Source organism: Petromyzon marinus, unplaced genomic scaffold (genome assembly GCF_048934315.1).
Source record: "Petromyzon marinus isolate PM22_M1 ecotype Great Lakes invasive population unplaced genomic scaffold, UKy_Petmar_22M1.pri1.0 PM_G_Scaffold_10, whole genome shotgun sequence".
Taxonomy (NCBI): Eukaryota; Metazoa; Chordata; class Hyperoartia; order Petromyzontiformes; family Petromyzontidae; genus Petromyzon; species Petromyzon marinus.
This window is the reverse complement of record NW_027422651.1, coordinates 5,315,986-5,343,541: the sequence shown is the minus strand read 5'-3', so window position 1 is coordinate 5,343,541 and position 27,556 is coordinate 5,315,986. Positions and strand designations below refer to the sequence as shown.

Sequence of the window (27,556 nt, the reverse complement as noted above, 5' to 3'; positions counted from 1 at the left end):
CACAGTGTACACACAATGTACACACACATTGAACACACAGTGTATACACAGTGTACACAAATAGTACACACAGTGTACACACAGTGTACATACAGTATATACACAGTGTACACACACAGAGTACACACACAGTATATACACACACAGTGACAGCGACACAGTGACACAGTGTATACACATAGTGTACACACACACAGTGTACACACACACAGTGTATACACAATAATGTCCACGTTGTTGTTGAGCTCACACACCCAATCTAAATCAACTTAAACTCCAACTCTGTGACGTCACCACTCTGCATTACCTCATCGGTGTGAAACGCCAGGGTGAGGTGTACCTCGTTAGTGACGTCATGTCACCAGGTTATTCAGCCCTCCCCCGTCCACCGCGCACTTGAGCGTGACGTCACCTCCGCTTGGGTCACTGCCGATATCGTTCCAGTGGCAATCCTTATTTGGGCACAGCTGCGCCCAGTGACTGGTGGCTCATTAACATAATGTGTCCGTTAAAGGTTCAGCGCCCACGCCCCCATCTCTCGACGTATGGGCCGGCCTCATTAACATAATTTATACAGTAACAGCCGCTCTTGGGAGGGAAGTGACGTCATACTAGTTCCTGCAGTTGCGAGGCAACAGGAAGCTGCCGTGTGCGCGCTTGCACTGAAATCCGAGGTGAGAAATTCTCATCGTTGTGGTTGTTGTGGTGGTTGTTGTTGTTGTTTACCAAGGTAGAGCCTCGCTCTCTCGTAGGGATGTCAGTTGAGTAGCAGCGAGCATGGGAATCGATGTCCAGGTTGGAACTTTACAGCGCGGGGCCTAGCCACGCGGGGCCTTGCCTCCTGCCCTCGCCTGATTGCATTCACTTTAATTATCTCGCTTAAGTTTAATTTGTCTTCACCCGGCTCGCCACTTTGTAACTTTGTTTTATTGTAAATATTCACGCAGTTTTTATTTTCTTTTGTTACCAGGCCAAGCCCGCTTGAGCTGCTATACCGCTCTTGTTATCAGGAGCGACCTGCCCATAACAACACAAGGTGAGGCTTTGTCAACGTGTGTGAATGTTTTGACTTAAAACTTTGGTGACTGCAGGAATTAATATTCTTGGTTCTTTCGGTAAAGTCACATAGATAGAAAATTAAATGAAAATAACAGATTATAAATTAAATGAAAAATAAAAAAATTGAAAATAAAGCAAAAAACCCACGACGTTTCGATCGCAACACAAGTGGTCTTTATCTTATTGAATTTAATCTGTTATTTTTATTTTCTATCTACGTGACTTTACTGAAAGAACCAACAATACGTGTGTTAATGTATCTATCGGTCAAAGACGCTAAGCGCGTGCCGCTGTTGACTCTGAATGTGTGGAGGGGAACACCTTCACCACGGGGAGAGAGAGACAGACACACGGATAGCCTCGGCTATGTTGATTGATCCTCGATTCATTACTTGGTGGAGTGAGGAAGAATTAATGTTGAGCAGATGAAGGTGGCCAGGCATGGTGCTGGTCACACCGCCACCTGTTTACTCATGGCAGTGTGTGACAGTGTCAAGTTTGTGTTTGCAGTAAAGTCTATTAACTCTATTGAACACGGAGGTTATATCAAAACAATATTTTATTTTTGTTTTCCGCTGGAACTCTTTATAAGAATGGAAACAGGAGGTGAATACAGCACACACATGCAGCTGAAGTCGGAACTGTTCATCCCCAGCATTCAAGGACATATGAGCCTGAATTCACACCTGAGTTGCAATTGAACGTTAATTAATCCATTTCTGCACAACAGAAATAGTATTTTTTTCAACACCCTTTGCTATGTCAGCCGAATTTAGCTTTCATAAATATTCCTTTGTAGTCAGACAGCCGAAATTGTGTGCTCGGAGTTTTGGGTTAACATTCATTTTGCAGATATGAGGACTTCCAGGCATATTAATGACATTTGCCCTCTCATTGTGTGCCATAGCAGCCCGTGGAGAGAAACCCTTCAGGTGCACTCTGTGCGTGAAGGCGTTTGCAGATTCATCAAATCTGATGAATTTGGGAAACTTTTTCACTACATCATGAATATATTAATAAGTATAGACGTGTAAGTCACGTGTGCATTCCTCTGTGCCTGACGTGTAGATGGTGTGGATATTCTTTTTTTCTGTCTGCAGCTGACGCTTCTTCTGCAGAATTGGTCTGATGGAGCAAAGGCACTCAGCGCAGCTCGGTACGACAAGTCAACAATGCGACCAGCGTGCATACAGCACGGACCGGACTGGAAATTTGACACGGCACCAGAGAACTCGCACTGGAGAGAAACCCTTCAAATGTACTGTGTGTAACAAGGCATTTGCATGGCCATCAGTTTTTAAGAACCACCAGAGAACACACACGGGAGAGAAACCCTTCAAGTGCAGTGTTTGTGGGAAGGCATTTTCAGATTTATCTACTCTTAGAAAACACCAGAGAATACACACGGGAGAGAAACCCTTCAAGTGCAGTGTGTGCGGGATGGCGGTTACACGGTCATTTGCTCTTAAAAAACACCAGAGAACACACACAGGAGAGAAACCCTTCAAGTGCAGTGTGTGCGTGAAGGCATTTGCACAGTCATCTGATCTTGTAAAACACCAGAGAACACACACGGGAGAGAAACCCTTCAGGTGCACGATGTGCGGGATGGCGTTTACACAGTCATATAATCTCGTATTACACCAGAGAACACACACGGGAGAGAAACCCTTCAAGTGCAGTGTTTGTGGGAAGGCATTTTCACGGTCATCTGCTCTTAAAAAACACCAGAGAACACACACAGAAGAGAAACCCTTCAAGTGCAGTGTGTGTGGGAAGACAGTTTCAGATTCATCTGCTTTTAAAACACCAGAGAACACATACAGAAGAGAAACCCTTCAAGTGCAGTGTGTGTGGGAAGGCATTTGCACGTTCATCAAATCTTCAAGTACACCAGAGAACACAGAAGCATCAGAAGATCCACAAGGAGTGGAGTCTGAAATCAGCTTGTGAAAGTCAAAGTGCCGCAATGAACCCATCCCTCGTGAATCACGAACCGGACGAATATCCCAGCTTGGACACTTTTAAAGGTATCGAGGTGAAATATGAAGAGGTGAAGGTGAAATGTGAAGAAGTGATGGTGAAGAGGGAAGAAGTGATGAGCGAAGAAGTGAAGGTAAAATGTGAAGATGAAGATTCAACTCCAAAATGGGACCTTCACATCGTAAAGCAGGAGGAGAATTCTGACTGAGGCAGAGCGAGGCAACTCCCAGCAGTTTGTGGAAGTGGAGGTGTGGGTGGACTTCCTAGACAATACAAAGTCAAGTGGAGACCCGGTAGATGTGTAAGCCAGAGACGATGTCGCTACAATAGATGCACCTTTGTCACAGGCCTTTAATGACAAGAACGTGAAGTTGGACACTCAGTTCCTAGGTTCAACCTGCAGAGTAAGAGCGGCCAGTCTTTGTGGGCCCGTGGGTTGGGTAGATCTCTAACCAGGAGCGAGAGACAATAAGCCCCCAAGCATTCACTATGTTATAATAATTGCAGTTACACGGTGCTTGCTTAACCGCCTCAGCAACTCGGAGTTTTGTATCTCGTCTGAAGCACTCGAAGAGCATCCCCAAGTAGCAGCTGCACCTGTGTGGCACAAGGTGGTGGTCCTACACCAGCCTGCATGTGGACAAGAGCCTGTCAGGGGGCGATGATTGATGCGTAATTTCAGTTGTGTAGTTTGTAGGTAATCTTGATTCATAGCTTTCGTGACTGCAGGAATCCACACTCTTGAGTTATTTCGGTAAAGTCACCACGTGGGTAGAAACATAACAGATGATGGCGTTTAGATCACAACACGAGCAATCGTCATCAGGTGGGACAACCACAGCAAGAGAAACTGCTGAAGTAGTAGGCGCCTACTCCAGCAGTTTCCTCTTATTGCTGCTGTGCTTGTCCCACCTGATGACGATTGCTTGTGTTGCCATCGAAACGCCGTGATCTATTATTTGTAGCGTAATGTTTAGAATTTGATACATTTTGACCCAGACGCCAGCATGCAACGGCCTACTCGTTTTGAATGACGCAACAATAGTACGTTGTACATACACGGTTAAGAAGACAGTGCGTATTTGTAAAATAACTTCTTGTTAATACGATGTAACGTGATGCAGTCAATTTCGCTGCAGTAATTCAATGTTGCTAATATGCCCGTCAATGATTTATAATGAATACTTGTCTGATTGTGCATTTAACATTTTATCTGAGGGTCACACATTGAATAAGTGATGTTAGGACAAAGTGTGTGTGTGTTTGGAAGTAACCTGTACAGAGGACTCAGGTGAGACCCGTTGTTCTTGTGATACAGGTCAAAGGGTACTTTCGTGTTTCACGAAGCGTTTGCCTCTGGAGCAACTCATTATCTTTGAAATAGGGAGCACGCTCGGATCATTCACCAGTTACAAGGCATACCACTTGAAAGTTACACGTATAGGAGGAGGTACATTCTCTACAACACAAATTGTAGTTTTGTCTTACGTGTTGACGTAGATTTTGTCTAACTGGGACTAGAAATGCTCCTTGCTGATTCACGTCTGGATGTTCGTTACCTATCTGTTGAAGCAAACCCCACTGCTGTTGTTGAGACGCTGTGCACCAATAAGGGTCCAACACATTTACGGCCTTCAGGCCAGGAAAGTCACAACATTTGCACACGAAGGACGCATTCACGCAAGTACTCCATGCTCCGTTTTGAAGTTTTAAAATGAAACATCTTTGAATTGTGTTGTGTTTTGCATTAGATGATTTTATTTCTTCATTAAAAGCTTGTATCAATTTACATCTGGAAGACTTCATTGAAAAGGACATTTCGCGTGAATTTTCTCTCGTCATTAAGCAGATGGCCTTGCCGGGGGTTCGGTTCAATGCGGACACAAACAGTGTACACACACACAGTGTACATACAGTGTACACACACAATGTACACACACACAGTGTACACACAGTGTACACCCACAATGTACACACAGTGTACACACACACTGTACAAACAGTGTACACAGTGTACACACTGTACACAGTGTACACACACAGTGTACACACACAGTACACACACATGTACACACAGTGTACACAAACAGTGTACACACACAGTATACACAGTGTATACACACAGTGTATATACACAGTGTACACACAATGTACACACACATTGAACACACAGTGTATACACAGTGTACACAAATAGTACACACAGTGTACACACAGTGTACATACAGTATATACACAGTGTACACACACAGAGTACACACACAGTATATACACACAGTGTACACACACAGTGACACAGCGACACAGTGACACAGTGTATACACATAGTGTACACACACACAGTGTACACACACACAGTGTATACACAATAATGTCCACGTTGTTGTTGAGCTCACACACCCAATCTAAATCAACTTAAACTCCAACTCTGTGACGTCACCACTCTGCATTACCTCATCGGTGTGAAACGCCAGGGTGAGGTGTACCTCGTTAGTGACGTCATGTCACCAGGTTATTCAGCCCTCCCCCGTCCACCGCGCACTTGAGCGTGACGTCACCTCCGTTTGGGTCACTGCCGATATCGTTCCAGTGGCAATCCTTATTTGGGCACAGCTGCGCCCAGTGACTGGTGGCTCATTAACATAATGTGTCCGTTAAAGCCGTCGCGAGTTTATTGCGACAGGTTCAGCGCCCACGCCCCCATCTCTCGACATATGGGCCGGCCTCATTAACATAATTTATACAGTAACAGCCGCTCTTGGGAGGGAAGTGACGTCATACTAGTTCCTGCAGTTGCGAGGCAACAGGAAGCTGCCGTGTGCGCGCTTGCACTGAAATCCGAGGTGAGAAATTCTCATCGTTGTGGTTGTGGTGGTGGTTGTTGTTGTTGTTTACCAAGGTAGAGCCTCGCTCTCTCTCGTAGGGATGTCAGTTGAGTAGCAGCGAGCATGGGAATCGATGTCCAGGTTGGAACTTTACAGCGCGGGGCCTAGCCACGCGGGGCCTTGCCTCCTGCCCTCGCCTGATTGCATTCACTTTAATTATCTCGCTTAAGTTTAATTTGTCTTCACCCGGCTCGCCACTTTGTAACTTTGTTTTATTGTAAATATTCACGCAGTTTTTATTTTCTTTTGTTAGCAGGCCAAGCCCGCTTGAGCTGCTATACCGCTCTTGTTATCAGAAGCGACCTGCCCACAACAACACAAGGTGAGGCTTTGTCAACGTGTGTGAATGTTTTTACTTAAAACTTTGGTGACTGCAGGAATTAATATTCTTGGTTCTTTCGGTAAAGTCACGTAGATAGAAAATAAAATAAAAGATAATAAATTTAATGAAAAATAAAAAATAAAAAATGAAGCAATAAACCCACGACGTTTCGATCGCAACACAAGTGGTCTTTATCTTATTGAATTTAATCTGTTATTTTTATTTTCTATCTATGTGACTTTACTGAAAGAACCAACAATATGTGCGTCAATGTCTATTGGTCAAAGACGCTAAGCGCGTGCCGCTGTTGACTCTGAATGTGTGGAGGGGAACACCTTCACCACGGGGAGAGAGAGACAGAGACACGGGTAGCCTCGACTATGTTGATTGATCCTCGATTCATTATTTGGTGGCGTGAGGAAGAATTAATGCTGAGCAGATGAAGGTGGCCAGGCATGGTTCTGGTCACACCACCACCTGTTTACCCATGGCAGTGTGTGACAGTGTCAAGTTTGTGTTTGCAGTAAAGTATATTAACTCTGTTGAACACGGAGGTTATATCAAAACAATAGTTTATTTTTGTTTTCCTATGGAACTCTTTATAAGAATGGAGTCAGCACACACATTCAGCTGAAGTCGGATCTGTTCATCCCAGCATTCAAGGACATCTGAGCCTGGATTCACACCTCTAAGTTGCGATTGAATGTTAATTAATGCATTTCTGCATAACACAAATAGTGTTGTTTTCAACACCCTTTGCTATGTCAGCTGAATTTAGTGATGTTGGTGGTGGTGGTGCTGATGGTGATGTTGGTGGTGCTGGTGATGTTGGTGGTAATGTTGGTGGTGGTGATGTTGGTAGTGGTGATGTTGGTCGTGGTGGTGGTGGTGATGTTGTTGGTGGTGATGTTGGTGCTGATGGTGATGTTGGTGGTGATGTTGGTGGTGGTGGTCATGGTGATGTTGGTGGTGGTGATGTTGGTGGTGGTGATGTTGGTGGTGGTGGTGATGGTGGTGATGTTGGTGGTGGTGGTGGTGATGTTGGTGGTGGTGATAATGTTGGTGGTGGTGATGTTAGAGGTGGTGATGGTGGTGGTGATGTTGGTGGTGGTGGTGATGTTGGTGGTGATGATGTTGGTGGTGGTGATGTTGGTGGTGGTGATGTTGGTGGTGGTGATGGTGATGGTGGTGATGTTGGTGGTGGTGATGGTGGTGGTGGTGGTGATGTTGGTGGTGGTGATGTTGGTGGTGGTGATGTTGTGGTGGTGATGTTGGTGGTGGTGGTGATGTTGGTGGTGGTGATGGTGGTGGTGGTGATGTTGGTGGTGGTGATGTTGGTGGTGGTGGTGGTGGTGATGTTGGTGGTGGTGGTGATGTTGGTGGTGATGTTGGTGGTGGTGGTCATGGTGATGTTGGTGGTGGTGATGTTGGTGGTGGTGATGTTGGTGGTGGTGGTGATGGTGGTGATGTTGGTGGTGGTGGTGGTGATGTTGGTGGTGGTGATAATGTTGGTGGTGGTGATGTTAGAGGTGGTGATGGTGGTGGTGATGTTGGTGGTGGTGGTGATGTTGGTGGTGATGATGTTGGTGGTGGTGATGTTGGTGGTGGTGATGTTGGTGGTGGTGATGGTGATGGTGGTGATGTTGGTGGTGGTGATGGTGGTGGTGGTGATGTTGGTGGTGGTGATGTTGGTGGTGGTGATGTTGTGGTGGTGATGTTGGTGGTGGTGGTGGTGGTGATGTTGGTGGTGGTGATGGTGGTGGTGGTGATGTTGGTGGTGGTGATGTTGGTGGTGGTGGTGGTGATGTTGGTGGTGGTGGTGGTGGTGATGTTGGTGGTGGTGGTGATGTTGGTGGTGGTGATGTTGGTGGTGATGTTGGTGGTGGTGGGGATGTTAGTGATGGTGATGTTGGTGGTGGTGGTGATGTTGGTGGTGATGTTAGTGGTGGTGGTGATGTTGGTGGTGGTGGGGATGTTGGTGGTGGTGATGTTGGTGGTGATGTTGGTGGTGGTGGTGATGTTGGTGGTGGTGATGTTGGTGCTGATGGTGATGTTGGTGGTGGTGATGTTGGTGGTGGTGGTCATGGTTATTTTGGTGGTGGTGGTGATGGTGGTGGTGGTGATGTTGGTGGTGGTGATGGTGGTGATGTTGGTGGTGGTGATGTTGGTGATGGTGGTGTTGGTGATGTTGGTGGTGATGGTGGTGGTGGTGATGGTGGTGATGGTGATGTTCATGGTGGTGGTGATGGTGGTGGTGATGTTGGTGGTGGTGATGGTGATGTTTGTGGTGGTGATGGTGATGTTGGTGGTGGTGATGGTGGTGGTGATGTTGGTGGTGGTGATGGTGGTGGTGGTGATGTTGGTGGTGGTGATGTTGGTGGTGGTGGTGGTGATGTTGGTGGTGGTGGTGATGTTGGTGGTGGTGGTGGTGATGTTGGTGGTGGTGGTGATGTTGGTGGTGGTGATGTTGGTGGTGATGTTGGTGGTGGTGGGGATGTTAGTGATGGTGATGTTGGTGGTGGTGGTGATGTTGGTGGTGATGTTAGTGGTGGTGGTGATGTTGGTGGTGGTGGGGATGTTGGTGGTGGTGATGTTGGTGGTGATGTTGGTGGTGGTGATGTTGGTGGTGGTGATGTTGGTGCTGATGGTGATGTTGGTGGTGGTGATGTTGGTGGTGGTGGTCATGGTTATTTTGGTGGTGGTGGTGATGGTGGTGGTGGTGATGTTGGTGGTGGTGATGGTGGTGATGTTGGTGGTGGTGGTGATGTTGGTGGTGGTGGTGATGTTGGTGGTGATGTTGGTGGTGGTGATGTTGGTGATGGTGGTGTTGGTGATGTTGGTGGTGATGGTGGTGGTGGTGATGGTGGTGATGGTGATGTTCATGGTGGTGGTGATGGTGATGTTGGTGGTGGTGATGGTGATGTTTGTGGTGGTGATGGTGATGTTGGTGGTGGTGATGGTGGTGGTGGTGATGGTGGTGGTGATGTTGATGTTGGTGGTGGTGGTGATGGTGGTGGTGGTGATGGTGTTGGTGGTGGTGATGTTGGTGATGTTGGTGGTGGTGATGTTGGTGGTGGTGTTGGTGGTGGTGGTGATGTTGGTGGTGGTGATGTTGGTGGTGGTCGTGATGTTGGTGGTGGTCGTGATGTTGGTGGTGGTGATGTTGGTGGTGGTGATGTTGGTGGGGATGTTGGTGGTGGTGATGTTGGTGGTGGTGATGTTGGTGGTGATGTTGGTGGTGGTGATGTTGGTGGTGGTGGTGGTGATGTTGGTGGTGGTGGTGATGTTGGTGGTGGTGGGGATGTTAGTGGTGGTGATGTTGGTGGTGGTCGTGATGTTGGTGGTGGTGATGTTGGTGGTGGTGATGTTGGTGGTGGTGGGGATGTTGGTGGTGGTGATGTTGGTGGTGATGTTGGTGGTGGTGATGTTGGTGGTGGTGGTGATGTTGGTGGTGGTGATGTTGGTGATGGTGGTGTTGGTGATGTTGGTGGTGATGGTGGTGGTGGTGATGGTGGTGATGGTGATGTTCATGGTGGTGGTGATGGTGGTGGTGATGTTGGTGGTGGTGATGGTGATGTTTGTGGTGGTGATGGTGATGTTGGTGGTGGTGATGGTGGTGGTGGTGATGGTGGTGGTGGTGATGTTGATGTTGGTGGTGGTGGTGATGGTGGTGGTGGTGATGGTGTTGGTGGTGGTGATGTTGGTGATGTTGGTGGTGGTGATGTTGGTGGTGGTGTTGGTGGTGGTGGTGGTGATGTTGGTGGTGGTGGGGATGTTAGTGGTGGTGATGTTGGTGGTGGTCGTGATGTTGGTGGTGGTGATGTTGGTGGTGGTGATGTTGGTGGGGATGTTGGTGGTGGTGATGTTGGTGGTGATGTTGGTGGTGGTGATGTTGGTGGTGGTGATGTTGGTGGTGGTGATGTTGGTGGTGGTGGTGATGTTGGTGGTGGTGATGTTGGTGGTGATGTTGGTGGTGGTGGGGATGTTGGTGGTGGTGATGTTGGTGGTGATGTTGGTGGTGGTGATGTTGGTGGTTGTGGTGATGTTGGTGGTGGTGATGAGGTTGGTGGTGGTGGTGATGTTGGTGGTGGTGATGGTGGTGGTTGTGATGTTGGTGGTAGTGATGTTGGTGGTGGTGATGTTGGTGGTGATGTTGGTGGTGGTGATGTTGGTGGTGATGTTGGTGGTGATGGTGATGTTGGTGGTGATGTTGGTGGTGGTGGTGGTGATGGTGATGTTGGTGGTGCTGGTGATGTTGGTGGTGGTGGTGATGTTGGTGATAGTGATGTTGGTGGTGGTGGTGGTGGTGATGTTGGTGCTGATGGTGATGTTGGTGGTGGTGATGTTGGTGGTGGTGGTCATGGTGATGTTGGTGGTGGTGGTGGTGGTGATGGTGGTGGTGGTGATGTTGGTGGTGGTGATGTTGATGGTGGTGATGTTGGTGGTGGTGATGTTGGTGGTGGTGGTGATGGTGGTGATGTTGGTGGTGGTGATGTTGGTGGTGGTGATAATGATGGTGGTGGTGGTGATGTTAGTGGTGGTGATGGGGGTGGTGATGTTGGTGGTGGTGGTGATGTTGGTGGTGATGATGTTGGTGGTGGTGATGTTGGTGGTGGTGATGTTGGTGGTGGTGATGTTGGTGGTGGTGATGTTGGTGGTGGTGATTGTGGTGGTGGTGGTGATGGTGATGTTGGTGCTGATGTTGGTGGTGGTGATGTTGGTGGTGGTGATGTTGGCAGTGGTGGGGATGTTGGTGGTGGTGATGTTGGTGGTGGTGGTGATGGTGGTGATGTTGGTGGTGATGTTGGTGGTGGTGTTAATGATGGTGGTGGTGGTGGTGATGTTAGTGGTGGTGATGGTGGTGGTGATGTTGGTGGTGGTGGTGATGTTGGTGGTGATGATGTTGGTGGTGGTGATGTTGGTGGTGGTGATGTTGGTGGTGGTGATGGTGATGTTGGTGGTGGTGATGTTGGTGGTGGTGATGTTGGTGGTGATGGTGGTGGTGATGGTGATGTTGGTGGTGATGTTGGTGGTGGTGATGTTGGTGGTGGTGATGTTGGCAGTGGTGGGGATGTTGGTGGTGGTGATGTTGGTAGTGGTGATGTTGTTGGTGGTAATGGTGATGTTGGTGGTGATGTTGGTGGTGATGATGGTGGTGGTGGTGATGATTGATGATGTTGGTGGTGGTGGTGGTGGGAATGTTGGTGGTGATGATGTTGGTGGTGGTGATGATGTTGGTTGGTGGTGGTCGTGATGTTGATGTTGGTGGTGGTGGTGGGGATGTCGGGTGGGACAGAACAGGGCAAGGTTCCTATATAATTGGCCACTGATGTTATCCATTGCCGGGAGTTGAACTCAGGTGGATGGGGTCATGGCTCAGTGTTCTAACCACTGCACCGCTGCTTCATCCACGTTACAGACTTGAGTCTCAGCAGCTGCTGAGGAGGCCCACTGAGCTTAGTGCAGCTCTGTTGCAAAGACGACCGCAGCCCAAGGCCACCGCCTGTTGCAGGACATTGCAAGTGTGTAGAGATGCGCCTGCTGACAACAGCAAAAACAACTTACTTCCACGAAATAGTTTAAACGTTAAATTTTGATTTAAAGCTTTCGTGACTGCAGTGATTCATATTCTTAGCTCTTTTGGTAAAGTCACGTTGAAGGGAAACAATAAAATAATACAATATATAAAACATATAGGAATAGGTTTTACCCTTTTAACTGGCACAAAAAACTGACACCTTTATTCAAAGCATCATGTTTGCAATAACCACAACACAAGCAGTCAAAATGCAAACAAAAAAGACAACTCTGATAATAATATCCACTGTCCTTGAATTTTGGCGTCTTCTGGTCCAACACCAGTGGAGACTAGGCTCTAAGAAAAGCCGTCTCGGGTGTGGACCAGAAGACGTCAAAATTCAAGGAAAGTGCCAATATTATTATCAGAGTTGTCTTTTTTGTTTGCATTTTGACTGCTTGTGTTGTGGTTATTGCAAACATGATGCCTTGAATAAAGGTGTCAGTTTTTGTGCCAGTTAAAAGGGTAAAACCTATTCCTATATCTTGTTACTGGCAAAGGAGGTCTCATAATATATATGAAACTATTATTTTATTGTGTCTCCTTCAACGTGACTTTACCGAAAGAGCTAAGAGTATAGTTTAAACGTTGTTCTCAAGGCTGTGTGATGCACCGAGTCGGAGTGTGACTCTTCCAGTCCGAGTGACAGCCAGAGGAGCGCAGAACGCGCCCGAGAGTCCAACCCAGGGGTGGGCAAATTTCTTGACTCACGGTGCCACCAATGGGTTCTACAATTTGACAAGAGGGTGCCGGGCCAGGAACAGACGGATGGAGTTCTAGATTTGAAGCTTTCGTGACTGCAACGATCCATACTCTTTGGTTCTATTCGGTAAAGTCACGTAGGTAAAAGATAAAATAACAAAAATCACAACGTTTCGGTCCCTTCACCTGATGAAGGCCGCTTGTGTTGTGGCCGAAACGTCGTGATTTTTGTTATTTTATTCTTACCTACGTGACTTTACCGAATAGAACCAAAGAGTATTTACAGCCACTCTTACTTATACGAAACATACAATTTCATTCCTGTGCCGCCGCCGCTGATTTCCCGCGTATATTTTTTTACCCCACGTGGCTTTGTACCCACTGACATTTCTCGCTGTCGAAATCCGCCGCCTGCCAGCCTGACCCCGCCCCCAGACGCCATGGACGAGGCGGCGCCGCTCGAAGCCGGCGCCGGGACGGCAGCGCCGCTGACGCGCGAGGACTGCGGGAGGATCGTCGTTAACGTGTCGGGGCTGCGCTTCGAGACGCGGCTCGAGACGCTCGAGCGGTTCCCGGACACCCTCCTGGGCGACCCCGGCAAGAGGTCGCGCTTCTACGACCCCCTGCGCGACGAGTACTTCCTGGACAGGAACCGGCCGAGCTTCGACGCCATCCTCTGCTACTACCAGTCCGGCGGGCGGCTCAGGCGGCCGGCCAACGTCTCAGTCGACGTGTTCGGCGAGGAGATCGAGTTCTTCGAGCTCAGCGGCGAGGCCGTGGTCAAGTTCCGGGAGGACGAGGGCTTAATCCAGGAGGAGGAGGAGGAGCCGCTGCCATCGGACGAGTTCCAGCGGCGGGTGTGGCTGCTGTTCGAGTACTCCGAGAGTTCCGTCCCGGCCAGGGGAATTGGCATCGTTTCCGTACTGGTCATTCTCATCTCCATCGTAGTATTCTGCCTCGAGACTCTGCCTGAATTCAGGGACGAGAATAGACGGAATTTTCTCCCGGCAAAGGACGTCAACGACACGCGGGTCGAAAGTACGGATCGCAGCCCTTTCACCGATCCATTTTTTATTGTGGAAACCATTTGCATCATTTGGTTTTCTTTTGAGCTGCTGGTGAGGTTTTTGACGTGTCCCAACAAACCAGGATTTTTCAAAAGCGTCATGAACATCATCGACATCGTGGCCATTCTGCCCTTCTTCGTTACCCTCGGCACGGAGATGGCCAAGCGCCGGGGCCGTGGCCAGCAGGCCACGTCGCTGGAGATTTTGAAGGTGATCCGGCTGGTGCGAGTGTTCCGTATATTCAAGATGTCCAGGCACTCCAGGGGCTTGAAGATTCTGGGCCGGACTTTGAAGGCGAGCACGAGAGAGCTGGGCCTGTTCGTGTTTTTCCTCCTCGTCGGCGTCGTCCTCTTCTCCAGCGCCGTCTACTACGCCGAGGCCGACCAACAAAACTCGGAGTTCCGCAGCATCCCCGACGCCTTCTGGTGGGCCGTCGTAACGATGACGACGGTGGGCTACGGCGACATGTGTCCCGTGACCGCGGTGGGCAAGATCGTGGGCTCGCTGTGCGCCGTCGCCGGCGTGCTCACCATCGCCCTCCCCGTGCCCATCATCGTCTCAAACTTCAACTACTTTTACCGCCGCGAGGCGCACGGCGACGAGCGCCTCGCGGACCGCCCGGCGGAAGCCGTCCACGGGCAGGTCCAAATACACGGAGATGCACCACGGTGTGAGCAACGACGCTGCCTTCGAGGTGAAGATGCTCCTGCAAGCCGCTCGACCGCAACTGCGTCGACAAGAGGCGTCGAGGCCGATGTCTGATGCCCCCGCTTTCCAAGTCGTCACGGAATGCCATCGATGTTCTTGGTTCTCTCGGTAAAGTCACCACGTGGAAGGGAAACAATAAAAAAATTAAAATTTTCTTGCTGCGGTTTTCATAACCTGACGACGATTGCTCGTGTCGCGGTCGAAACGTCGTGAGAATTTTATTGTTTTATATATTTTCATTATTTTATTGTTTCTCTTCTACGTGGTGGCGACTTTACCGAAAGAACCAAGAATATGAATCTCTGCAGTCACGAAAGCTTCACATCAAAAAGAAATGCCTTGAGTGAATGTTTCAAACAAGCGACGTAACGCAACTCCTGCTAACGTCCGCGGCGAGTGAAACCGCAGTGGCTTCCTGTCGTGCCGCGTTGCTTTGTGGTGAACGCGTGCCAACATCGCTTACCTGTCACGCCACCGCCCCCTGTCGCTGCGCTTTAACGGTCGAGTGGGAAATTTGAGTGACGTAAAATGAATGTTTTTTTTTTAAATCAACTTCATGTCCGCGAAACGCAAGTGTTTCCGTGTACATGGTTGTCAGTGTGGCGTTATTTTGGAAGGACGTTCGCAGTGAAAACCAAGCCACCCACCCGCCCGCATTTTGCAAGCGCACCATGCAAAGGCTGCCAACGCGAACATTCCTTCCCCTCTGTGGCCACAACGCAGCCGGGTTCACGGCTTACAGTGGGGTGGTCAGTCTTAATGCAGATCTGGGATGAGTTCAATGTCGGCTTTATCACAAACTGCAATGGCTTGTGTAGAGCAATGTCAAATGAAGGTTAATGTTACCCCACGTTTATCCGCTAGGGAATTCATTTCCAACTCGTAACGACGTGGCACTTTGGTTCGTCGTGTTGCCTGCGCTGTGAAGGCAGACGCGATGAGGCGTTGCACTCGCTCGGGGAAACCCGGCCAACCTGAGCTCGAGTCCGATGCACAGTTCACGTGTTTGTGGCGAGTGATACCTGAACGGGTCAGCAATCTGCGCTGGGCAGCGTGGTGAAGTTTGTATAAAACAAGCCTCATGGCCTGCCACGTTCGCACCAAGGCGACAGCTCCCCCCATATTTGAGAATGGTACGAACATCGTCTCTCTAGTCATAGGATAGAAGTCCCCCACCCACCCTCATCTTTGAGAACAGTTTCAACATCTATAGTCTTGGGTTCTTTCAGTAAAGTCACGTAGATTGAAAAATAATTTAAAAAATGAATACAAATGTAGTGCCGTGAATTCACTCGGACGACAACCGCCTTTCTTCCACTGTCACTTTTATTCCATCGTTCCGCACACACAGTAATTCTCCTCTTCGGGCTCCGCCAACTCGGACACTCTGATTCACCTCAGCACCGTCCGCTCATACTCCTCCCACACACAGTGGTTCTCTCTCTATCTCCTCACACACAGTGTCTCCGCTATCTCTTCACACACAGTGACTCTATCTATCTCCGCACACACAGTGACTTGCCTGTCTATTCACACACAGTGACTCTATCTATCTATTCACACACAGTGACTATCTATCTCCGCACACACAGTGACTCTATCTATCTCCGCACACACAGTGACTTGCCTGTCTATTCACACACAGTGACTCTATCTATCTCTGCACACACAGTGACTCTATCTGTAACTCTCCCTGTACCTATCTCCGCCGTAACTACCTCTCCGCTAACGCTAACTCTCCCTGTCGCTATTTACTGTCCTTTGGGTTCGGCTCTCAATCTATTCTTCCCTAACATTTGCCAGCTCTCCTCTTCGTATCTCTCCACCTCTCGCCAACAACTGCCCAACAACAACTCAACTCCCCGTTCAAATCACCTAGCGTTTTATCCCCTTTTCAATTAGCCTTAATTAATTGCCACGTGGCTCGCTGGCATTTTCCCACCAGCTCCCACCTGTCCAACGGCCAGACTTCGCGACGCCGTCACTTAACGCTAACAGCCTCTTGACCAATCACAGCCCTCGTGCCATGACTCCTTTAATTACTTCGCTTTGTTTACGCCACCCGTGACTCGACCACCTGCTCGACCTTATGTGACCCACTCTGCTTGTATGTCTGTATGTACTGTATGTGGCCAATTTAATTATGCGTATCGTTTACCCCACTACATCACCCCCCCCCCCCCCGTGATGAAAGAACCTAGCCGTTCCCGGCTACGATATACTCGAATTGGAGTAGTGGAGTGAAGCGGACGGAACGATGAAAACATATATACATAACGCATTCGCAACACATAACCATTTTGTACAACCACACAACGACACGCACACAACACCTTTATACAGAATTCCCAAACCCCCAAAGTCAACGTATTGTATTCCTCCTGAAACGGGTTTCCGCTGCCGGCCCATCTCCCCTGCACGGGACACCCTGCGGTAAGGGAGGGCCTCGCTCGTCTCGCCAACGAGGGGCGCTTCTGGGCTCCACCCTGCACCCATCCCTGTCCCAGCGACACTCCACTGGCGGGGCTGTCCGTCGTTCATGGTCGGGATGGCCATTGGTCCGGATTTGCGGCCGTTCAATCGGCGTCCGGTCGGTAACCCTGCCCAAAAAGGGCGATCCTGCAGGCACACGGGGGGTAGATCTCTGGGACACGCGCACTTGTGACCTCCCCACAGGTTCGTCGGACACATCCAATACAGGCCGCATTCGGATGGGGGATGACGCATCATATGGTAACACAAATTTCTTCAAGCGCGACGGGTGAACAAACCATGTCCGACGATCGAATTTTATTCGCACACTCTGATCCCGTAAAACCTCCACAATATCAACGGGCCCCTGCCAGGGGTGGTGAAACTTCGGGGACGTTCCCACCGGCACCATGGGGCAGGGCAACCAGGCTTTATCTCCAACACTCCACGGCTCTCGTGGCTGCTGCCTGCCGTACAATCTTTCATTAGCGGCTTGTCGTGCCGTATTTTTCAATGCAGCCTCCCGGGCTTCCCTCAGACGGTCTATAAAGCCACCTGCATTGGAGCAGGCACCGTCGTAGATTTCTCTCGCTTACGAATTCCCAATTTAACAATAGCCGGCGCTTCTGGTTCCCGTCCATACATTAGAAAAAATGGCGAGTACCCCGTTGAGGCATGCGGGGGCAATCTATACTCGGCCAGCGTCGCTGCAACATGCAGGTCCCAATCATCTTGAGCGGTGTTTACTTGGTGACAAAAGCATGGACGTCAGCGTCCTATGCAGCCGCTCGACCATCCCGTCAGTCTGCGGGTCGTACGGGGACGTCCGGATCTTTTTGGTCCCCAGCGAGTCACACACGTCTTTAATCAATTTCGATGAAAATTTCTGCCTTGGTCAGTAAGCAATTGTTCCGGGGCCCCCTTATATAAGACGTACCCTTTCAAGAAAGCCTCAGCGATCAACGTCGCTGACTGGTCTACTAGCAGCCAGGCCATCGGCCAACGAGTTAAGTATTCCACCCCGACAAGCAAATATTTGTGCCCTCGGGGGGTGACGGGGAACGGACCCAAAATATCTAGTGCCACAATTTCGTTCACTCTCGAAACTTGAATCGATTGCAATGGGACACGATATGGCCGTGCCGGCGCTTTCCTCCGCGCACATTCCTGGCACGCTTTTACATGCTGTTTCACATCATTAAACATTCCCGGCCAGTAAAATTCATTCCCCACTGTCAACGCGGTCTTCTTCTCCCCCAAATGCATCAATTTCTCATGTATCTCGTTAATGAGTTTCCCCCGCAACATCCTCGGGACAACAATACAAAATTTTTGCGCTTCCACATTCCAGCGAACAAGCAACCCCTCCGTCAACATCAAAAATGGGCGATCCTCCGATCCCCTTGAACGAGAGGCACGCAGCCTCATCCTGGTCAGCGAGGAATCCTCTACCTGCAGTTGCTTCCACTGTTTCAATGACAACCCCAACAATCCAATTTCTGCTCCAGGGATTATCCCTGGCACTCCCGAACCCGCTGCAGCGACCATTTGCGGAACCTATTGCAGCGGTGGGCCGCAACGCAGCGAGCCCTCTGCGCACCGACACGTCTCAGCCGGTCGCGGCAACCTCGACAAAGCACCCGCGTTTACATGGCGCGTTCCTTTCCTGTTGGATCGTGAAAGAGTACTCCTGGAGGGTCTCAAGCCAGCGAGCCATCTGCCCCGACGGCTGATCCACGCGCAGCGAGTACTGTAGTGCCGCGTGATCAGTGCGGATCAAAAATTCCCTGCCGTACAGATACAGTCGGTACTGCCGAACAAAATGGACAATCGCTAACAATTCTCTACGCGTCACACAGTATTTTTGCTCCGCCGGCGATAACACCCGGCTGCCATATGCCACCACTCTCTCGACGCCATCAACCATTTGTGACAAAACCGCGCCTATGCCCGTATCACTGGCATCCATGTCAAGTATAAATCGCTTCGTAAAATCCGGGTATCCCAACGGTGGTGCGTCCGCCAGTGCGGCCCGCAACGCTTCAAACGATTTCTGTTCAGCAATCCCCCATTGAAACTTTACACCTTTCCCGGTCAGCGTATGCAATGGTCGAGCAATCGTGGCAAAATCCTTAACGAACCGCCGATAATACGATGCAAAGCCCACAAAGCTACGCACTTCCCCTGCTGTTTTCGGCACTGGCCATGTACGCACACAACTCGTCTTTTCCGGATCAGTGGCCACTCCTGACGCACTAACGACGTGCCCCAAATACTTCACCGATGTTCTCAACAATTGGCACTTCTGTGGTTTAAATTTCAATCCAGCGCGCCGCACTCTGCCAAAAATGGCGCGCAGCCGTTGCAAATGTTCATCGAAATTCCTACTGAAAACAATCACATCATCTAAATATATCAAACATGACTCCCACTGCAGGCCCGACAACACGAGTTCCATTAATCGCTGGAAGGTCGCCGGCGCTGAGTGGAGTCCCATCGGGAGCACGTTAAATTGATACAATCCTTGTGGTGTCCGAAATGCCGTTTTAGGTCTTGACTCTTTATCCAGGGCAATTGCCAAAAGCCCGACAACAAATCGAGGGTCGAAAAGATTCTGGCACCGGACAGGGCGTCCAGCGAATCATCAATTCGTGGAAGCGGGTATGCTTCCGCCACCGAAACTTTATTTAATTTCCGATAGTCAACACAAAATCGCATGGTTCCGTCACGTTTTTTAACAAGGACAATAGGGGCTCCCCACGGGCTGGACGATGGGGCGATAATATCCTGCTCTAGCAGTTCTTCAACAGATCGCCGAATACATTCTTTCTCAAGAGGACCTACACGATGCGAATTTAACCTGATCGGGGGTGCGTTCCCTGTGTCAATACGATGCTGCAACAACGTCGTTCGACCCACGTATTTCCCTGAACTGAACACATCCTTAAATTCCACTAGCAACGCATGCAATCTCGACCGTTGCACAGGCGATAACTCTGGGTTTTGTTCGTAAAGATCCCTTAATCATTCCGGATCGTCCTCCTCCCTTGACAACATTTCATCCTGCCCCGTAGCAAAACATGTTTTTGTTTCTGGACCCGGCGCACCCGTTGCGTGCGCCAACAGAGTGCCCCCTTGAATAACAACCTCTTCGTGCCCCGCGTTTACAATTTGAATGAAGGGATCACAATAAGTTGGTATTATGGTCAAAGCTCCTACCACGGTGGGCATTCTCGACACAGCATTTGAGGGTGTCAACAGCACTCCCTCCTGTAGCTCATCCCAAGGCAATTCCTTTAACCGTAGCGGTACCAATATTTGCGATGCAGGCGGGACGCGCACGGTGCGGCTCACCACGGCCTGCACCACACCGTTCGCCACCGCAAATTTCGAAGGCGCCCCCAAAAATTTCATACATTTCCCCGACGGTAATTCCAAACAACCTTTTTCCACTGAAATCTTAATTGGCATCTTTTGCAAAAAATCCGTGCCCAACAAACACGGTGCCGCCAAGGCCATTGAAACCAAAACACTTCCTGTCACAATAACCTCCCCAATTTGAATTGTCGCAACCACGCAGCCCATAATGCCCAAACTACCCCCGTTTGCCGCTACACATGGCCCTTCCACTGGCGCTAACGATCCAGGCGACGTCGGCAGCGACCGAAATGTTTGCAACGAAATGAGAGTTGCCGATGCCCCGGTATCCACAATAACCCGTACCATAACACCTTGAATACATGCCATCACATCCGACGATCCCGGCGCGGCCCCCAACACACGATGTACCAACGCGCCCCACATATCCCGGCTATGCGTACTATCCGAACCCGATGAATACGGTTGAGATGACGCGGATGAGTGATGTGGATAGGGTGGCCGTGTATTGAATGCATCTCGACTCACCCGGGATCCTTGGTCTTGGGGGAACCACCCGCCGTAGTTGTTCGGCGTCCACGGAGGACCACCTCTTCGTCTCCAGCAGTCGCGGGCGAGATGACCCCTCCGCCCTCACTCGTAGCATGTCCGATGCACGCCGTCTCCATATGCCCCGGGACGACGCCGTCGGTCTCCGGTCGACACTCCGGCCGCCGCTGCCATCGGAGGCGCCTCGTCCACCACCACCGCCACCGTGCTCGCAGCCCCGGCAGGGTTCGTCAGCGACGGCTGCGCTACCGCCGCTGCTGGTTCGTCTCGTATATCAAGGTTGAATTGTATGTTCCTGGCGATCAGCAACGATGACACGTCGTCGTCATCATCCTTGTCCGGGAGCGACAAGACGACTTTCAGTTCCTTTGCCAGCTGTAACATCTTCTCTTGCAGCAGGGAGTCCCAGCCCTCCTCGTCCATCACCGGGTACGCAACCTGGGCGAGGGCCAGCAAGGCGCTGCGAAATGCCAGGGGGGACTCCATGGCCTCCCGTTTCCTCTGTTGAAATCGACGTTTGGCGACCGACCGCGGCTCGTAGACCTTCCTCATTGCTGCAATAGCACCGTCCAATGTTTTTCTGACAGCTGCAGGGAGTCCATTAAAAGTCGCCAAGGAGTCATCATCCAATGCCGTCGGCAGTGCTCGTAACGCGGCACTCTCCGTCCACTTCAGGGACTCGTAAGCCGCACGGAATCTTCGTATGAATGCCGTCCAATCTCCCACCTTGGCCTCAAATCGTTGTACGTGTAGCCGTCGTGGCGGTCCCTCCGACTGGTCGTCTTCGTCGTCATCTTCTTCCAACCGCTCCGGCTGAGCGGCAACCTCCGGTGGTGGACCCGGTACGGGTAGTTGAATGCGGTTCTCCGTCAAGAAGTTCTGGAATTCCTCCGACAACTTCTCCATTCTGGCCTCCCACTGGGTCATGAGGACTCTCCAATCCTCCGGCGATCCTGGGCCTTCAGCATCACCCGAACCGCTGTCACCGTCCAGAGTACTGCCGGCCATCTGGCCGGGCTGCAAATCGTCGTGTCGCTGTCGCCGCCCGAGTCCACTGGCACATTTCTCTTCTTTGCCGCTTTCCTTGACATCGTGGCGTGTTCCGTACTTTTTCTGACACCAAATGTAGTGCCGTGAATTCACTCGGACGACAACCGTCTCTTTTTCCGCCGTCACTTTTATTCCATCGTTCCGTACACACAGTAATTCTCTCCGTGCTCCGCTAACTCGGACACTCCGATTTACTTCAGCATCGTCCGTGCATCCCCTTCCACACACAGTGCTTCTTCGCCTATCTCTTCACACACAGTGTCTTCCCTTCCACACACAGTGGTTCGTCTTCTATCACTTCCACACACAGTGGTTCGTCTTCTATCTATTCCACACACAATGGTTCATCGTCTATCTCCTCACACACAGTATCGCCGCTATCTCTTCACACGCAGTGACTTCCATCTATTCACACACAGTGACTCTATCTATCTCCGCTAACGCTGACTCTCCCTATCGCTATTTACTGTCTTTGGGGTCCGGCTCTCTATCTATTCTTCCCTAACATTTCCAGCTGTCTTCTCCGTATCTCTTCACCTCTCGCCAACAACTGCCCAGCAACAACTTCCCAGCAGCAACTCTCCAACAGCAACCACCAACAGCAACTCCCCTCCGTTCAAACCACCTCGCGTTTTATCCCCTCTCGCATTAGCCTTAATTAATTGCCACGTGGCTCGCTGGCCGTTTCCCGCCAGCCCGCACCTGTCCCCCTCATCAGACATTCCGACGCCACCACTTAACGCTAACAGCCTCTCGACCAATCACAGCCCTTGTGCCACGACTCCCTTAATTACTTGGGTTTGTTTACAGCACTTGCGACTCGACCACCTGTTCGACCTCGTGTGACCCGTTCTCCTTGTCTGTCTGTATGTACTGTACATGGCCAATTCCTATGCGCATTATCTACTCCACTACACCTTGAATAAAGGTGTCAGTTTTTGTGCCAGTTAAAAGGGTAAAATCTATTACTATAGGCCTGCCATTCATTCTCGGCAAGCTCTCCATCATAAATAGAAGACTGTAAGACGGTGCCCAGTGACAAAACTACGGCCCACATTGCAAATCACTGTGGCCTTGCGCTCCTTCAACGGAGGAACAGCAAAACTAAACGAATTCTCTCCTGAAGCCCCCTCTCGTGGAGAGCAGATCTCGACAAATTGGCATTTAGGTCCTGACCACATTTTCATCATACGCAGGGATGTAATAAACATTATTATAAACATTATTGTGTTATTTTATTTTATCAATTTATTATTTTATTCTCATTCTACGTGACTTTACCGAAAGAACCAAAGAAGATAGTTGATGCTTCCATGTCGTAATTACATTACATTGTGTCCATGCTGAAATTACATACAAATGCATGCATTCTTCATTTGAAGTGTCACATTGTATTATTGCTCTATAATTGTCATGCTTTTTAATGTCACGAGTGTATACCAATATACGTACGTCTGTATCGAGAGCTCAACTCATGTTACGCTCTAATTAGGCTCACGATTCCAGGTTGTTCCATTTGCAATGAATAAAAAAACACTGCCACACGTTCAGCTTGTTACATTGCAAAAAGATGCAGGGGACGCTCGATCCCATGGGAACTTGGTGACAAATTGCTAATTGCTCAGGCTGCCAAGTTTCATGGGAGATCATTAGAGAATGCATAAAACTCACCCGGTCCACACAATCGTGAACATTGGCTCTTGCCACATCTTTAGGGATTGTTTTGATTAACAAAGCACCTCACAATTCGCTTGGCCAGCCCTTTACTTAATTACACGTATAATATGACAGTAGCGGACGTTACAACTTGTTACTCCATTACATCAAGTGTTGATTATATTCATACCAGGTAAGAGCAATTCATACGTAACATTAAGAAAAAGCAATTGTTATGCAAACTAGGGGCATGAGTGGCACGGTAGTTACCACACCGCAAGTTTATCCATCGGCCCGAGTTCAATTACAGTTGTAAGCTATATGTGTTCTCATATAATGTGGTAGTTATTCTTTGGGTCTTTCGGTAAAGCCACGTAGATAGAAACAAATATGGTAGTTGCTTTCCTGAAGAACTGCGCGTTATGGAAACATCGCGTTATAACAACTTAAATGGTGGTAAATCACAATCCGCGATAACATGTGAGATGCGTATGCAAGCTGAACAAAGACTTGATGCACGTGGGTAGTATCCAGAAGCATCCCACCATGCGTGATGCTACGCAGAAACAGCCATACATTCGCTTATTCCAACTCGCATGACGAAGTTCTGTTCACTCAACCGCGTTGTATACAATTTGCAGGAAAGCGCAGCGGGAAACTTAGGGATGGCGAACCAAGCGCGCTCGCAAAACCGTCACGTACCACTTGGTGCAGATTTCTTTTTTGGCGCTGCCGGTGTTTCTGTACTATGGCGAAAAACGCGTTCTTGATTATTATGACCAGTCACGTGGTGCAGAACCTCATGCTCAAGGTCCGAGTCCCATTGTGTATGGCTTACACGCTCGCGAGTTCAGAGAGACACTTGTAAGGGTGTTCTGTACCAATAGACGCGTTAGGGAGGTTAACAATCGACTCATTTTTCCCCGTTGTTCCATTTGACGATAGCGGAATAAGAAACGGCAAGTTGCGACAACCGGTGTCCCTCGATTTAGGAACGTTCGGCTCACGACATTTGGCGCTCACGCAATCACTCTTTGGTTCTATTCGGTAAAGTCACGTAGGTCAAAAAATAAAATAACAAAAATCACGACGTTTTGGCCACAACACAAGCGGCCTTCATCAGGTGAAGGGACCGTGCTGTCATGAGGACAGCGTTGGAGTGAAAACAGCCAAGCCCAGGTCGCGTCCTTTAAGCCGTGTGAGAGGAAGCAAAACGCTTTGACAAAGGAATTAGCTCACGCAATTGTACAAATTACGGACACTTTTCGATTCACGAAATCGATTTTCCGCGTGAACGAAATTTCACACTGCACGTGTCACCGGATCAATCGAGAACAGGCCGTGAGGCTGCGTCATCCATCCGCTAGAGAGTCTCAGCATCCCTACAGCACGTCAACTTTCCAGTCATTCCAACATGCAGAGATTTTTACGAGTTATAGTAATAAGTTTTACCCTTTTAACTGGCACAAAAACTGACACCTTTATTCAAGGCATCATGTTTGCAATAACCACAACACAAGCAGTCAAAATGCAAACAAAAGAGACAACTCTGATAATAATATGCACTGTCCTTGAATTTGATTGGTTCACACCCGAGACAGCTTTTCTTAGAGCCTAGTCTCCATTGGTGTTGGACCAGAAGACGCCAAAAGGCGTACAACTCAAAAACAGCGCACTATCAGAGTATTGAGGTGCTTGGGGTGAGCATTTACATTATGAGACCTCATTTGCCAGTAACAAGATATAGGAAGAGGTTTTACCCTTTTAACTGGTTAATTTTTTTTCGTCTTCGCTTTAACTTTAATATACATTTGTTTGGTATTTGTGTTCTCTATTGTAGTTTTTGTTGCGCTGTGACAAGCGATATAGGTGTGTACTTTACTGGTAGTAACGAAGTTGTAAACTGAGTGTACCAGCCTGCAATAGATTAATGTGTCCGTCCGTCCGTCCGTCCCCTTTCAATACTTTAACGAAGTGAAATCTCGTGCTGTTGGGGTGTAAAATCAGCAATAGACAGCGCAGAGACTGGTCCTACCAGCCCACCCTGCAGGGACCTGTTTTTAGGTTAGGAGTAGAGTTGGAGTGGCCGTCCGAAACGCATCCCGAAAATTAAATGAAAGTGGGAAAATCGTTAAATTTACGCAGTTTCGCTTTCCACGTGTTTTAAGTCCTTTTTTTGTTTAAGAACGGCATCCCTTTTGTAAATCGAGGGACCTGGAATGATGTGCAAGTACAAAATAACAAAGAAACTGACATTTGTCAAACACATTGCCCTAAAGAGGATGAACTTGAGTTTCAGGAATTGCTCATTGCTAAACTGCCATAGAATGGCTTTGCATTTTAGTGGCAATGCTATACAGCCAGAAATATTCCCACTTCCTCCGATTGTGGCCGATGTTAATGACCAAATATTACATTGAAATCATTGTGATAGCTATTTTTACAGGCAAGGTTATTTCATGAATTCATGATTAACTGTTTTTTTCCCGTTTTGCACAAGTGAAAATAATTTATGAAAATTAATGGTTCACATCTTTACACGCAATACGCTTACATAATAATGTTGCCGTGTATAGTGTGCTATAAAATGTCACACGCATGCTTGTAAATCATCTCAGATTTAATTAAACGATTGTTTTGCATTATAGCATATCCGCCCTCATCACTGAACCGCCAACAAAGAGTTTTGTCAGTTTAACACGTGGGCTTTCGCGACCAATATCATCCATAATTTATAGTTTTTTGGGGGTTAGATTGCATAAGCAGGAGGATTTATCCACAAATCTGGCTGTCGCCAGATAAGGCTTGTTGTAATTACTAGCGAAACGTCGTACTCAGATTGTAAATGTTGTGATTGTGCGCTCCAACACACCGATGTGCTGTACCAGTAACGAATTGGCACGTTCTGTTCACGTCACAAACCTTACTTATTGGCTGTGTTGGGTGGTGGCAGGTTTAACGACACAACATTTATATATTGACGCGATCTAACGCAAAAAAATCTGTATTATGGGATGATATTGGTCACGAAAGCCTACGACGTGTTAAACCAAATACAAGGCAGTTTACTTTTTGATTTAAAGCTTTCGTGACTGCAGGGATTAATGTTCTTGGTTCTTTCGGTAAAGTCACCACGTAGAAGGGAAACAATAAAATAATAAAAATATAAAACAATAAAATTCTCACGACGTTTCGACTGCAACACAAGCAATCATCATCAGGTGTGAAAACCACAGCAAGAAAATTTGAAAAAAGTTGCGTTTGTTTTTAACGTTTACGGTGACTTTCAGACCGCATCCATTATTTTCGTTTCCCCCCCTCCTCTTTTCCGAACATAGATGGACTCGTCCATCTGAATCACTGCCAAATCGCTCTCCGTGGTGCTATCGTTAAAAATAACTGCCACTTTTTTCAAATTTTCTTGCTGTGGTTTTCACACCTGATGATGATTGCTTGTGTTGCAGTCGAAACGTCGTGAGAATTGTACTGTTTTATATTTTTATTATACTGGTAGGAACGAAGTTGTAAACTGAGTGTACCAGCCTGCAATAGATTAATGTGTCCGTTTGTCCGTCCCCTTTCAATACTTTAACGAAGTGAAATCTCATGCTGTTGGGTGTAAAATCAGCAATAGACAGCGCAGAGACTTGATATGTCTTATTGCACCCAACATTTGGAAGTAACAATGTAATAAAATTGCGTTCCTACCAGCCCACCCTGCAGGGACCTGTTTTTGTTGTGTCCCTTCTACGTGGTGACTTTACCGAAAGAACCAGGAATACAAGGCAGTTTGTTCATATTATTTAAATCACGTACAATTTATATTCTTAGTTTTTTCGGTAAAGTCACGTTGAAGAGAAACAACAAAATAACAAAATATATATAAAACAATAAAAAAATTCTCACGACGTTTCGACCATAACTCAAACGGTCATCATCAGGTGTGTCGGTTTGCATAAATTTATTTCGAAAACGGCATATTTATTTATTTATATTTATATATATAAAAAATAATAACGTTTGCGTCACGCGCAACGATTGGCAGTTTGCCCAGGACTAGTCCATCTATTTTTTGAAAAGAGGAGGGGGGAGACGAAATTTGTTTTTATGTATGCTGTCTGAAAGCCACTGTAAGCGTGAACAATCA

At 48.5% G+C, this 27,556-nt stretch overlaps 1 protein-coding gene across 3 annotated transcripts; it reads left to right on the top strand.

Annotated features, from left to right (window-relative positions):
- Window positions 1-5,786: 5,786 nt before the first annotated feature.
- Window positions 5,787-15,154, top strand: LOC142908611 (potassium voltage-gated channel subfamily A member 3-like). 3 transcript variants are annotated; one of them, XM_076059375.1, is made up of 3 exons: window positions 5,787-5,885; window positions 6,181-6,249; window positions 12,948-15,154. In XM_076059375.1, exon 3 carries the CDS (start codon window positions 12,970-12,972, stop codon window positions 14,356-14,358), a length of 1,389 nt encoding a protein of 462 aa, XP_075915490.1. In that variant the 5' UTR covers window positions 5,787-5,885; window positions 6,181-6,249; window positions 12,948-12,969; the 3' UTR covers window positions 14,359-15,154. The 3 variants fall into 3 exon arrangements, with proteins under 3 accessions (XP_075915490.1, XP_075915491.1, XP_075915492.1); XM_076059376.1 differs by having other exon boundaries at window positions 5,827-5,885; window positions 6,184-6,249; XM_076059377.1 differs by lacking the exons at window positions 5,787-5,885; window positions 6,181-6,249 and adding an exon at window positions 11,560-11,771.
- Window positions 15,155-27,556: the final 12,402 nt, after the last annotated feature.